Raw genomic sequence first — 14,736 nt, forward strand, 5'->3', positions numbered from 1 at the left:
GATGTTGGCATTTACTAGAAGATACTGCTTGTCCGATCCATATTGCATGGCATGATACAAATTACTTGGGATATGCAGCAATTAGCACTTGGTTTCAGTGCTAGTGCTGTTCTCTCTAGAAAGCCTGACAGATGGTAGAAGTGAAAGCTTTCCCACCACTTTCCCCAGTATGTTTTGCTGCCAAGTAATTATTACTTTACTGATTTCTCCAGCGCCTTTTTCCCATGGCAGTTACACATTTTATAACTCGCTAAACACCCATGACTGTCTTACTGCGATGTGGTATGGCCACATGAGTAGGAATGAGACTCTACTCTACTCTTCCTTGGAAGAAAATAAAAGCAATAACTGTTTTAAAGTTCTCATGAGCTGGTACATATTATCTGGAGAGATAGATTTGCCTGTTTCCCATTTAGGAATCTTTTTTTAAAAAGAAGGAACTAGATGGAAATTATCACTGGATAATTTTTTTTCTTGAAAATCAGAACCACTGCTGGGTTTTTTCCAAGCCAAAGTAGTAATTATTTTGTACTTTTATATTAAAAATATATTTTTAATAAATCCTCAGATACAAGCAGCAAAAGGTGCTTTCTCTGCATTGGATTCCCAAGTAATTAGCTATGCCTCGGTCTTCCTTGTTTAGAAAAAGTCTTCTCCTTGCTGAAGTGTTGTATTTAATAACTTGTCGTACATGTTTGCTTCCAGAGAATCTGGAAGACTACTTTCCTCTATGTAGATTTATTTATGAAAAATAGGTTATTTGTAATTAATATTGCTGCTTACTTTCAGACACGTGTCTGTTACAGTGAGGCTACTGCGTTGTTTTTTATTTCTTCTTTAAGCAAAAACTTCCATTTGGTCTCTTAGATGAGACGTTTGTCCAAGAAAGATTGCAGCGGTTATCCTGGGCTGCTTCAGTCATTCTGGCTATGTTCAGAAGTGAAATTATTGGAATGCAGTCCTTCTGTGGAGCAGCTTTGAGCTTTAATGGGTAAAAGCTGGGTTTTTTTGAACATAAACTGAGACAGGTTTCAAGTCTAATGGAACAAAACTTGACCTCCCTATTGTAGCTAACACTGTGGAATAGAAACCTGGGCGTTTGAAATTAGACAGGAGTGAACGTGACAGTACGGTGGAGCTGTGTCTGACTGAGCCTGAGCTGAACATGTTTGCTCACACCCAACTTCCATCTCAGGTTATCCCGACGTATTCACAAACTGTAGGATGTGCCTGCAGCAATAGGGTGGCAGAGCGTGTTTACTACTGAAGCAGCCTTGTGAAGCGAACAGGACTGATTTCTCATGTCAGCACCACCACTGTGGAAAGCGTTGACAAGGTTACCTGTGGTGTATTGGTATTCAGAAAAATAACCACGCAAAAAAAACGTGCTGGGCTGTTTTTTGGGTGGCATTCTTGCAAGGGTGTTCACAAGTCCTGGCGTACAAACGTCAGACTGGATTTTCTCTAGCTCTGCCATTACATTATGCTTCAAGTATATCCTATTACTGATGTAAGTCTGCTGATGGTGAGAATTGTGACCACAGGTGTTCATTCATAGAGCACTGGAAGGATTATGTTAGTAAAGGCATTAATGAAGCAGCATTCCAAACCACAAAATCTTAGTAGTAGGCACAAAATCCCATCCTCTACTGGAATACTATTCCTGTCTTGGGGAAAAAAGACTCTTAAAAACCCTTGGTAAAGGACGAAAACCTGACTCGAATATTCACACTAGAGCAAACAGTTGAAAGGATGCTGTCAGGCTTAAAAGTTATGCTTGTGTCCATAAATTGTGTATTTAAAGTTATGATGTTATCTTGAATGGAAGTCCAAAAAATATATTTTCCAAGTTTATTTTGTAAAATTACTTGCTGTCCTGGAGAATAAGTAGCTGAATTTCTCGTTACCTTGTGGATCTTTTACGAAGTGACAGAGACGTGTGGGGTTTTTTGGTTTAAGAATTACAGAATTAGAAGCTAGTGGGACAACCTTATTTTTAACTTTCTCAAGCTGGTAGGTTCTGAGCTAATGGCGCTGTTATTACAGCTGCTTTTCTGACTATCTTCTGCACTTTAAGCCATGATATCGAGTATGTTTCTCATTTTCCAGCTGTGGGCACAGTCTTGTAGCTGTGCGACAGAGGCAGTAATCAGACCCAAACACACGGATCTGAACATTAAGAGTGCACTTAAAATTTGGTTTTTATCCCTTATTTATACTAACGGTATTACGCATTTACCTCAAGCATTTTAAACACTGGTTATTGTATATCCCTTATTTAGATATAAAATACCTTACTGAAATAAAATATACTCAATTGTTGCTGATTATTTGTTATCTAAAGGCATAAAATATGCTTATTTTCTCTATATCCCTTATCTCTTCAGCTCTATTGTGCTAATCTTGTGTATTTCTAAGGGTCTTTTAAATGTATTCAGTTACTCATTTCAGTCATAATACAAAGATAAAATTTCCTGTTCAAACAAGCAGGTATAAAGAATATATCGTAGCTGACATGCTTTGCCTCCTGTCAGCACTGCTTAAATCTTGGGACTAAGCATGTTGTATTGTTGCTCTCTCTGAGTGCTTCAGTAGAAAAGTAGGTTATCTTTCAGCCTAGAAAACACGAAGAGTCAAGGGACCAAACGAACTGTAAACCAAGAGGTGGTTCGGAAGCATGGTATTAATGAGGTGAACTAATGACCTACTCTCCCACAGTTTGTTTTTCACCGGCTGCAGTGGCACCTTCCTTCGGGCTTGTGGGTGATGCTCAGCAGTGCTTCACAGATGCCAGCGCAGCCCCGTTGAGTGACGGGGGGTCCAGTGCGTGGGCTGGCCCGGGGGCAGAGCTGAGTGAGATCTGGTGCTCTGCGTTGCCGGGGGTTAGGGATGAGAACCAGCATCGTGTTATGCACAGAGAGAGCAAGTCAAGTTGCATTAATAAAAATATTAATTGAAACATGATCTGTTAGAACTTCAAAAGCCATCTTGGGTCACAGGTACGTATCGGGCTAAATTTGGGGGAGGTGGGAGGGGATGATTATTTGACTACTTTTGTAGGGCTTTGCTTTTATAGCAGGTAATAGAACCCTTCTCTAAGGCAATGTGAAAGACCTTGAAACCAACAGAGTGCGATTTCTTTACAGGAGAAATAAGCCAGAGGAGCTGGGCAAAGAGTCACTGTGCCTGTCTTCCAGCATTTTGCTGCTTGTGCTTTTTGCTATTTTTTTTCTTCTCTTTTTTGCTTACTTTTCCAAAACAGTGGGGGGTGGGAGGAGGCCTCTGAGCAAAGCCACCTGCAGATACGTGGGCAGCCTTGAAGGGAAAGTGAGGCAGACCATGACATGATACACCCCAGTGTGGATTTTAAACTCAATAAGTAACCCAGGATTGTGTTCTTATCTCACATCTTTTTTTTTCTTCAGCATCCGGTTATTAATTTTGGCTGTCATCAAACATCGCCTGGGCCTCTGCTAAAACACCATCTGGATCAGCCAGTTCAATCTAAATAAAAAGAATACAAATCAGTTATGCAGTGTAATTGAAGACACTTAAGGTTTTATAGATATTGATTACTCAAGCATTAACAGAATCTCCTGTGTTTCAGGACTTTAGTTTATATTGCAGCCTTTCAATTACTGTTTTTGAAACATTGCTATCAGTATGTTGAATGTCACTTCATCTCCTCGAAATAGCTCTGTGTGGAGTGAACTGATTCTCCTTTAATGCATTCTTAGACAAATCTGGTTTTGATTTGTAGCCTGTTGGGTCTCGCCTGTTGTTTCAAAAGGTGAGTAATTGCAGTCACCCAAGTGAGCATTAAAGGTCACATGAAAGCAGGAGTCTGGAGCCACCTGTGTGCAGATTCTTGAGAGGGAAGCGCCAAAGCCCTGCCAGGAACTAATCATCTCGCTCTGACCTGCTTTATGTCCTGATGCTTTCTGGGGTGTTCGTGTGTGTGTGGTGTTCTCCCAGGCAGAACACATCCGGTCTTTTTCTCATTTATTTTGTTACACTTTCTGAAGCCTTGGCTTCAATAATTAGAACAGCAAATATCTCAAGTCTACGATGTTGTGTCTTTCCCCACCTCTGCGGTTATGTTGAAATTCTGCCGTGATGCATCCCCATCATCTATGTACTGGATTCCTTCAAAGCTTGTGAGAATTGCTCTCTGGTTTTCAGCCATTTTCTGTCCTGTGCATCCCCACCCTTTGCCCCTTTTACCTGCTAATGAAGATGCAGCAATGCTTCTCCCATGCAGAAGTTCAGATCCTCACTGTTAACCTCTTGTCAGGTGAAAGCTGAATATTTAGTCCATCTCTGGTTTTGGCAGTTTCTAACATTCACCGTACATCTACTTTATTCTAACAGCTGCTTGCAACAGTAATTTGGCAAAACGTTTATGAAAATCTGAAGTCGATTTTTCTCTTTTTATCTGTTACTTCCTTCATATTCTGAGATCAATAAATCTCTTCTGATGGAAAGCACAATAACAGCAGTGACAGTTGATGCTTTCATTTTGCTCATAGAGCAGAAGAAAACTGGGTCATTATCTGGTCTGCAGGGAGTTAAATAAACAGCCAGGCTTGAACATCCTGCCTTAGTGAAAAGGTAATTCATCCCACAGCTGCTGGGCTGGGTTGTTGGAATCCCAGGCTGTTCTCTGCTGACCTTTGACAAACCTTGTAAGGTAAATATTTTTAGCTACAGAAGTACTGCCCCTTTCACTCTTTTTGCAAAATTGAGATTGTTTTTCCCTGGTGAGTGTTTAGCGTTTATTATTCTGCACTGCTGTGGGTGTGCCTAGTATTAGCAGGATTAAGTGGCCTGTCAAAAACGTCTATGCTCAAAAGACCCTTGCTACAGAAACCAGATTTGAAAAATAAGGGAAGTAAAGATGTAACAGCTGTGAGCTGTGTTAGGCTGTGCGCCAATATCTTCTGCAAGAACCTTGTCCCTGGAGCAGAGGAAGAAGGCAGGTAGCTTTACCTGCCACAGGGCCGTGCTGTTCCCAGTGTTACTGGAATAAAGCAGTGTGCTGTGGTTGTCCGGTGTGGTTCTCCTCAGCCCTAAGCAAAGAGGAGCTTCCCCACTCGTATCCTGCAGGAACCATGCCTTAGAAATGTGATGCCTTTGTGTTCCACATGTGCAGCACACAGACTAAGGGGGATTCAAGCTGAGACTCTTGGCCGGCTGTGTCACTTGGAGCCATGTCTGTTCCCTAGTGATCCCCGTTCCCTGTCCTCCTCCCAGGGCACAGAATAGGGGACAGGCTCTCCCATCCTCCAGCTTCTGTGCTGAAATCATGTATAACGTCCCGGCAGCTGCCAGGCTGATGGCCTGGGGTGTCTGTGTGCCCCATTGTGCATCTCACCAAGTCTTTGGGAGAGGGACGGGGACTGGCTCTTTCTCCGCAGCCTGTGTCAACCGTATGGGAAAAGGGGAGCAGAGCATGTTGGCTCTTGGACACCCATCTGCTACACACATCCTTCTACCCTGCTGGGGGTGGACCAGCCCCTGGCTTGGGGTGCCCCAGTAAAGCAAATAGCTGATATTAGCACTGTAGCTGCTCGGGTTTTGGCAAGGTCTAGTCACCTTTAGCAGTTTGGCTTGGTGAAATCGTTTGGTTTTGACGCAAATCCCACTATTGTCTCTGCCTCTATTGTCCCCGTTTCCTTTGTGCTGCTCCAGGTCTCTAAGCAGTTTTGGTGCATGAGAACTGCATTTTTTCAGGTGTAGGTAATTAGAAGGCTCCAGCAGTAGCTGGAGGGGCCGTTTGTCCCTATGGGGTTGTTTAGGACACTGCCGGCCAAAAGACTGAGCACACACCCCGTGAGCTGGGAACCCCATGGGGGTAATCGCCTGAAGAGTGAAATGCTACCTGGAGAGCTGCCCTGAGCGCTGATAAATGCAAACATCACTAGCAAACCCAACGTTTCCAAGCAATTACCTTTGGGATTGGATACTGAGTAGGGGCAGGAGCTTCGACTCTGCCAAAGTCAATCAGAATTCCACATTTTGGAATGCCTGCCACCCAGGTACCTTCAAACAACTGTCCCTTATCCAAGTAGAAAAATTTCCCTGGGCCATGCTTCTTTCCATCTTTCCAACCTCCTTCATACCGATTTTCATTTGCTGCAATTAAATACATGAACAGACTGTGAAATTCGCACCGTTTCATTAAGGGGCTACAAACAAAACCAATGAACACAGCAAACTGACAGAAGAGAAAATAATCTGTTTGGTTTCTCCTAGTAATTTTGAGGGGGCTGTGGCATGGTGTGTCATTTTGCTTTCACAGTGCTCTGTTTGCTGTGCTACAGAGGGAGAAAAGGCTGCGGAAGAAGCCCACGCTTGCCCACTTGGAACAAGAATAGCATTCACCTGCTTTGTTCTTCTCCCAGTGATATTCATTTTTTGCTGATACGCGGAGCAAGTGAGCCCAGGGTTAAGACTAGTAGCTGAGTCACTCTTCACAACATGAAAAATTATAGGACACAAGTTCTGAATTTGTCACTGCAACTAATCACACAGGATCTCTGGCTTGAAGAAGTTTGCTGGTCCGGGCAAGGAACAGCAGCACTGTCTGATCGTTGTCCAGTCAAAATAATCTTGATTTCAAATAATACTTCTAGTTATGTTTTTCCTCAATGAATTACAGAGCAAGGATTGCTGTGAATGTCTGAACGGTTTGGGCAATCAGTTACAGACTGTTTTTCCAGCTGTACTGCATCTCTTGGCGTTTTCTGCAAGTCAAGAGAGGTTTTTTGGGGTTCTGCTGCTCTCCAGGAATGACAAACAGGGAAAGCAGAGCAGCCTTGTCCAGGGACACTGGTTGAGAAGGGACATCATACCCACAGTGATGTTGGGGCTGAGATACATCCAAGCCACCCACCTCTCACTAAGAGAGTCCTCTGCTGTCGCCTTTTCCTACATATGGTGTTTCTAAGCCAAAAACCACAGGGATTTCTGACCAAGTTATTTAGTGGAAATATCTCTGGGTCTCAGCTGAACTTCATCATTCTTTGTGGCAAGAGATGACCAAAATGCCAGGGCACCCTGCATGGTGCCACAGAGGTAGCTGGGGATTGCCAGAACTCCATAAGGTAAGAGGGAAAAAACAAAAATGCTTCTGGAGAGTGTGGCTGCTGGGCTCTTCAGGCAGGGTCTGGTTTACAGGTTGGAGCTGTGGTGGTGGTTATCTTCAGCTTGCATCTGATGGTGTGCTTATCTGCAACACCGACCTGCCCTGCCCACAGGTGGGAGCAGCTCAGCTTCTGTTCTCCAGCTGCCGACAAGTCAGAAACCACTGAAGTCACAGACCTGCCTGTGATGGAGGGCCCATCGAACACCCCAGCTGCACCGCAGCACGCGGCTGCTCCCATCCACTCTCCTCTCAGAGCATTCAGAGGCTGCATTGCTCACAGCCAAGGTCTCTGCAGACGTCCAATGCTCCGATTTAAAAGTCGTTCAGGAACAGGCTTTAGCAGAGGCGGCGAATCAGTGCAGTGCTCCCAGCCAAGCTCGCCCTCGCCGGGCACACTGCCACTACAAGCAATTTAATCTTGAGCTGCAGCTCATCGTGACCTCCACTGAAGAATTCTTTTTCTTTCACCATTTCAAAGCTGCCAGCACGTGGGCATGCTTCCAGTGGCTGAGCTGAATACATTAAGCTTGTGGGTATGAAATAATCGCTCTGGCTAATTTTAACCAAAAGGAATCCAGCTCGCAATTGGTGACAGACTATGCTGGGGGCAACTGGGCTCTGAAATGGTGCATCAACCACAGCTCAGCCCCGAGAGGTTGTCAGTTTATAATGCCGAGGGTGACTTTGACAGGAGTGAAGCACATGAGTGGAAGGAGTTACCCCTGGAAGCGGGTGCTGCTTTCATCTGGATGAGCCATCACTCCAAAGTGACTTTACAGTCATCAGAGAGAGCACAGTCATAGAATCATAGAATGGTTTGGGTTGGAAGGGACCTTAAAGATCATCTAGTTTCACCCCCCTGCCACGGGCAGGGACACCTGCCACTAGACGAAGCTGCTTAAAGCCCCGTCCAACCTGGCCTTGAACACCTCCAGGGATGGGGCAGCCACAGCTTCTCTGGGCAACCTGGGCCAGTACCTCACCACCCTCACAGGAAAGAATTTCTTCCTAAGATCTAAACTAAATCTACTCTCTTTCAGTTTAAAAACATTACTCCTGTATGTGATGTGCAGTGAAGGTCATGCTTGTTCCTCACAGCTGCTTTGCTTAACTAATTACTAGCTTTGGGATCACTTTCAAGCAAAAAAAAGATGAATACTAATATGGAGATAGCATTTCTTCAAATGTTGCTGGAATGCAGTGCCTTGTACTGGAAAGGACTGGGATTCTTGGCTTTGGGGAAAAATATGTTAAACTTCAAGCAAAATAAGGGGAAAAAAATCCAAATTTCTATTTTTATGCTGAGATTGCCCCCAACATTCCCAATCTGTGATGTGCTCGGTGTTATTTCTGGGAAGGGATCATGTACTAATGAAACCCCTGTGTTCACTCAACATGAGCCAGTGTCGGAAGTAAGAGAGGGGATGGAGTGAACTCAAAAAGAAAACGTCTCTTTTTTTTTTTTTTTTTCCTGTGCTGGAAACTGGACTCCTCTTTGGTATGCAGCAGTTAGACAGTATGTCTGGCAAAATGCCTGGCTTGAAAAGAGAGATTTGCTCTTCTCTGACCCAACAGTGTATTATCTCTAACCCTAACTATCCCAGTCATTTAAATGTAAATCACAGCAAAAATAAGCTTTCATGCGTGTGGGCTTGAGCAGCGCAACACCGGCCCTTGCACAGCCTGTGCTGCCTCCAGCCCCAAACCAGGAGGGGAGGGAAGACACAGGGGAGCAACCACAACCCTGACGCAAGGCTGCATCAGGAGATGCGATGTAGCATCCAGAAATCTGGATTGCAGAGGCATCCGGAGAGCAGCATGACACCAAACACCTTAAAGGGGGCAGGCAGATGCATTGGGTGAGGGTGGCCAGTACTTACGCAGCCGCAGCATCCCCTGCCCGCCAGGCCGATCCTCCAGCCACTGCCCCTCGTAGATGGATCCGTCCCAGTAGTACATCCGTCCCCAGCCATTCCGCAGCCCATCACTCCACTCACCCTCGTAGCGCTCCCCGCCAGGGTAAAACGTCACCCCGTAGCCCTGGAGAGCAGCACAGAGATGGCTGGTTAGGAGCCTCTGAATTGAAAGGGATCAGTGTTCAATTTTGGGATATTACTTTCTTGATACTCCTTTGCTTAATATTTTTACACTTGGCTGCTAGCAGCCCAGCTCAGTGACTATTCATGTGTTGAAGGAAACAAGAGGTGATGGCATGGGTTTTTTTTTTGGTAAACGATTAGGTTTGTGTCCCAGTATGTTATTATTGCCATAATCATTGCTAATATTTAGCTAAAAGCATATATAGTATATAGTATATAAAGCTGCCTGAGGATAGGCAGCATAAACAGACCTGTCTCTCAACATGGGGATTTTATGCCTTTCAACCCTGATGATGCTTCCTCCAGCACAGTGTGTCCCAGGCTGGGCAACTCCTTCCCTTGCCCCTGAGCCAGCTGAAGGTCTCTTAAGTGATGCTGACCATGCAAATGCTTTTGCCTTCTCCTCCATCCATACCCCCAAAAGAGGTAATGTCCTAAGCTGCCCCTTGCCTTGCTTCCTTCCTCCTTCACGAGAAACTAAAGCCAGCCCTGAAGACTACCTGCGGTGAGAGCGGCAGGCACAGGCAGCAATGCCACACATGCCTCTCCGCAGCTGGTCGCTGGGCCAGTCTCCCAGGGCGGCAGGCGTCACCCCGGTGGGGCAGGTGAGCTCTGATGCTGAGCAGTCTCCGCTCTTTGCTTTCTCTTCTCGGGCTCGATGCCACTGGTGGGTTTGGTTGGTGAATTTCTGAATTAAGACCACTGGGTGTGTACAAGCTTGGGGCCCCAAGGAGGTGTTTCTATTACATGTTTGTCTGCCATTAAGAGAAGTCCAGAAGTACTCCCTATACCAGGGAGTGATACCAGTAAGAAATATTTACAGATTCCTAAGGAGTTTTCCCATAGGAATAAAGTGTTAATTTATCTCTGAACAAAAAATAAAATCAGTTCTGGAAATAACTGATTTTTCTGAGCATTAATTTTATTAAACTGCATGGATGTAAAAGGGAGAATTTTGTAGAGAAAAAAACAACCCTAGTGATATTTGGATGTCGTTATAAATCTTTCACCAAAGCTCAATCATTCAAAATATATCCTGAAAGAATGGGAGGGGAAGGTCCCTCCAAGAGACTGGAGCCATAGAACCACAAGCCAATGAGAAGCGTTAAGAGGCTATTAATTTAAGAGCAGACACAAAGGCGAACACAAGGTTTCCATTGGCAGATCAGAAAATGTTCCTACAAGGATTTTGCACATAAGATTGCAGTCATTTTTACCAGATGACTTCCTCATTATGTTTCCTTTAGAAAAACCAGTGATTTATGTGACAGGCTTAATTTCCAAAAGAACTCATGTTATTTGGCTAATATGCTGTAAAACTCCCAGAAGAAAGTGCTTATAATACAAGTTCCTCTGACTGCTTCGAGGATGAGAGGAATGAAAGGGATGGGTGGGAAGGATTAAGACACGCGATATGAAACCTCTCATCCTGCTTGGCTGAGCTGCAGGTGAGTCAGGGCAGTGATTGCTGCTCTGTGGCAGCTGGTGGGAGGTTGGGGCTGTAGCCTGATCACCAGACAATGGGTGGGATGGGTCCCTCTCCAGAGGGGAGATGGTGGGTGATGGGGCACTCTTGGCTGTGCTTGGCTTTTTATGAATGATGGATTTTTATTCTTGAAGCTTCCTGGGCTTTCTGCAGGTTCAAATTAAGACTTAAAGAGAGCCTAAGCCTGGAGGAAGGTTTGTTCCCATAGCTTCTGCCTGGAGTCATGCTGCTGCTTCCTTATTGTGAACCGTGGGACATGGTGCAGCTCCTGCAGCATCTGTTGTGGGGAGGTAAGTAACACCAGGAGCAGCAAAGTGGGGGAGGGCTGGGGGAGAAAGCCTAAGCACCAGAGTTTTTCTCTTGCTTTCATTTTCTTGTTCCACATATTTGTTTCTCCAAAACCCTTCAATTCAGCCTCAGTATTTGAAAAATAAATATTTTAAGCGATCTTTTTGCATATATGCACCCAACACTTCCCCACGTTTTGGGGAATGCTGCCTCACTGCTGGCAGGTGCAGGAAATCTCACTTACACATTTTTTGTCGTTTTTCCACCAGCCTGTATACACCTTCTTGTATTCCTTAGTTACAGGGTCAAGAGTGCTGTATGAGCCATAGCCATCCCGCTTCCCAAACTTCCAGTCACCGCTATAAATAGCTCTGGTGCGTTTCCATACCTGGATGCCTTTACCTGTTTAACAAACAAGAGGAATTATGGGGGGACCATCATGGTTGTTAGGAGAAGGATTTACGGGGCTGCCTTCCTACAGCTCCATCCCAGGCAAGGCGGCATTCCCTGTACCAAGGCAGGTTTATGTCTGCGATTCAGTTTAGCTTCCCAAATTGGATGCGTCATTAATCTTGATCAGGGGCTTCCTGTGTGGCCTTTGCTGAACGCACCTAAATCTTTCCAAACCTTGGTTTACTGCTTGTAAACAAGCCTGTCCTGCTCTGGCTCCTCAGGGCTCAGTCAGGGTCTCCTTCCCCTCCTCTGTCTCCTGCAGCACCCGTCACGACTTGAGGATAAATTAATATTCCTGAAGCCAAGTCAGGAGCCGAGAGAGCTCCAGGGACCACGCAGCCAGGGCACATCCTGGCGTGTGGAGCTGACTGCAGTATGCTGTTCTTGCAGAGGATTTTTAAACATCTATTATCCAGATATTTCAGGTAATTGCCCCTGAGTGCATGCAAAAGCTCTTCAAGATACCTATTAGAAATATTTCTGAGTATGTTTTTGCATGACACATATCAAAGACGTATTTATATACATATAGTCATACGTGAATGAATGGTCTTCCAGGAGCATATACAACCACTGACCGCTCCCTGCCCCTAGAACTTTTATAAATACATTTAAATTGGTACTTTTTCTCAAAATGGTCTATCTTACCGTGTTTCAAGTTGTCCAGCCATTCTCCAGTATACTGATCCCCATTTACAGCATAGACCGTGTGTCTTAATCCACGTTTCTGTGCTTTTCTGTCCCATTCGTGCCAGAGAGGCTCTGTAGCCCTGGGATATTTTACGATGGGCATATTTTTCACAGCTGGAGAGGAAAACAAATGATTGTCACCAATAAATTAGAGAGACAGGTACAAGCAGAACAGTCTATTTGTCAGCTATGTTTTCATAGGTACCTGAGTCAGTAATTGACTTCCAGCTTTGGAGGAGGAAAATAGAGATATAACAAACAGAAGGTATCTAAAAATACTGAAGTACAAACCATCACCATCTGAAAATAGACTCGCAGAATAGCCTGGCCTGTTACAAAATGTTAAATAAGTCTTAGCAGGCCAGGTTGGTGGTGGGCATCAGTTTTGGCACCTGCCAGAGGTCTTGGGGAACACAGGGAAAAGAGGCCCCTTCTCCATACAGCCAAAACCCTGCCAGGCTCTTTCTCACGGCCGCTCCTCTGCTGTCTCTGTGTGAGGCTGGAGCAGTCGTTTAAGCAAATCAGAAAATTATCTGTTTGCTAGGAAATATCTCAGGACACTGGAAAACATTCACAAGATGGAGCAGGTCAGAGAGTTGGCTGGTGTCCCTGGGGTGCACCAGGAGCTGGGACACTTCATACATCCAGCAGTAATGTAGCTCAGGCTCCTTTACTGCTAAAAATATCGATCCTGTATGTGTCTTGTTAAAAGGGGTCGAAACCACAACATTTCTGCCCACCAGGAGGCTGCAGACTGGCCCAGGGCAGGACAAGCACTTGTAAGCCAAGCAAGCTGCAAAGGAGGTGGCTTCTGAAGTGATATAGCACTAAGACAAGGCAGAGGACGATGGGCACATTGGGGAGGTGATTCGGGTGTCAGAAGTCTCGAGGGAAAGGATCAGCATAGGGGAAGAGGAGGAAGGAGATGTTTTGGCCCATCAATATAGAGAGGACAACAGCAGAGTATGGCACGCTGGTGATTTCTGGGCATTGCTGGTGGAATGGCTCACTGCTCAGCTCAGTGGGAACGCTAGCATGGACTTGGAAGTTAGACTAGTCTCCTATAAACCATAAATAAATGACAAAAGGTGGCTGGAGAAAGAAAAAGCAAATTTCTATGAATGCGTTCAACACTCAGAGCTTGGCTGGAGCCTGCGGGGTGGGATGCTCTCCAATTTTGTCTCCTGGGCTCCCCCTTCTGTCCTGATCCGCTGGACTGAACCGTATCTAGTGATTTTGCTGCACCTCTCCCTTCCCTGCAGAGCAGAGCTCCAACTCCTGCTGTGCTGTGGGTGCTGGGGAGCCCAGTGTAGAGGGAAAGCATAGAGCTTGCAAGGAGAGGGGAATGGAAGGTACTTTGGGTCCTTGCTAGGGAATAAAAACTGGAAATTGTAACTAAGAAAATACAGTTAGCGTTCATCCTCAGCTCTCTGTATAGCTGTGGGAAATGGGTCATTCAACAGCTATTTGGGGGGGATATCACTGCTAAAGAAAAGTACTTCTGTGTCCATGATGAGCCTTCTCCCCAAAATGCAGCTGTGTTGTGTCGTGTGCATCACATGTAGCTCCTTACCGTGGGGCTGTGGGGGGCGTGGGCAGGGCCGGGGGAGTGCAGGCAGGGCTGGGGGACCTGCCCAGGCACTGCATTGTGAGCTCAGACCTGGGAAGCAATAAAGGTTCCTGCCAGGCTGCTGTGGGAAGAGAGGGGCTGGAGAGCGGGTTCCTGGCTGGTTGCTTCCCCTTCATCTGTCAAACGCAGGTACCTCCTCCACCGACCTCAAGGACAGGGGGGAAGACGAAGACCACCACGTTGCCAGATTTAGAAGCAGATGTTTTGGGAATGGGGTTGTCTGTGAGGACAGAGAAGGATTTGGCAGCTGGAGTGCCCTGGCCATACTACCTACCTGGGAGCACCTTGCTTTGAGGACACCGAGGGCAGGATCTCTCCCTTGGTATGACGGAGTCACAGCCCGCTGCAGAGGATGATTTCTCTGCAATGCAAACACAGGATACACCACAGCTGCTAAGTTCCTCCCTTGCCTTTGGGGGCTGCATCCCCCAGAGAGGGGGGGTCTCGCCAATATTTGTCAAGGGCTGGGGAGTTGCCAGCTCACATCTGTCCTCCCCTTGCTGTGGGAGAAGAAGAGCTGACCTACAGCTATGCGCACCCACCCTGACACCAGCCATGACCTCCGAGCATCTTGCGGCTGTGAAGGGATGTCTCCCCGCTGCCCCCACAGATGGGATCATCACTGTCCCTCCACCACATCTCACCACTTCTTTAGCTCAAAGCTTAGGATTTAAAAACCCCAGGGAGGATTCCCAGCTGTGGGGGCAGCCCCAGCACCTCACTGTCTGCTCACTGTGCCTGCAGAGGCACAGCCTGTTCGGAGGACCCGGGGTAATGCAGGCCATCCAGAGCCACCTTTTTTGCTGAATCCTCTTCCAAATTTATGATGGTGATGCCAGGTTTGCGTAAGTGATAAGGCAGTTGGTATTCGCTGCCCTGGATGTTTTTAACCACCTACTACAAGGGCACAGGGAGGCTAGCAGCAAAAGGCAGGTGGGTGCAG

At 46.1% G+C, this 14,736-nt stretch overlaps 1 protein-coding gene across 1 annotated transcript; it reads right to left on the reverse strand.

Moving 5' to 3' along the window:
• Window positions 1-3,314: 3,314 nt before the first annotated feature.
• MORN3 (MORN repeat containing 3) lies at window positions 3,315-12,266 on the reverse strand (the record flags this gene model as incomplete). The annotated part of the gene is made up of 5 exons (XM_082491747.1): window positions 3,315-3,504; window positions 5,951-6,135; window positions 9,028-9,187; window positions 11,265-11,422; window positions 12,122-12,266. 5 exons carry the CDS (start codon window positions 12,264-12,266, stop codon window positions 3,436-3,438), a joined length of 717 nt encoding a protein of 238 aa, XP_082347873.1. The 3' UTR covers window positions 3,315-3,435.
• Window positions 12,267-14,736: the final 2,470 nt, after the last annotated feature.

This window comes from Vanellus vanellus, assembly GCF_965231255.1.
Source record: "Vanellus vanellus genome assembly, chromosome: 16".
In the NCBI taxonomy this organism is placed as follows: Eukaryota; Metazoa; Chordata; class Aves; order Charadriiformes; family Charadriidae; genus Vanellus; species Vanellus vanellus.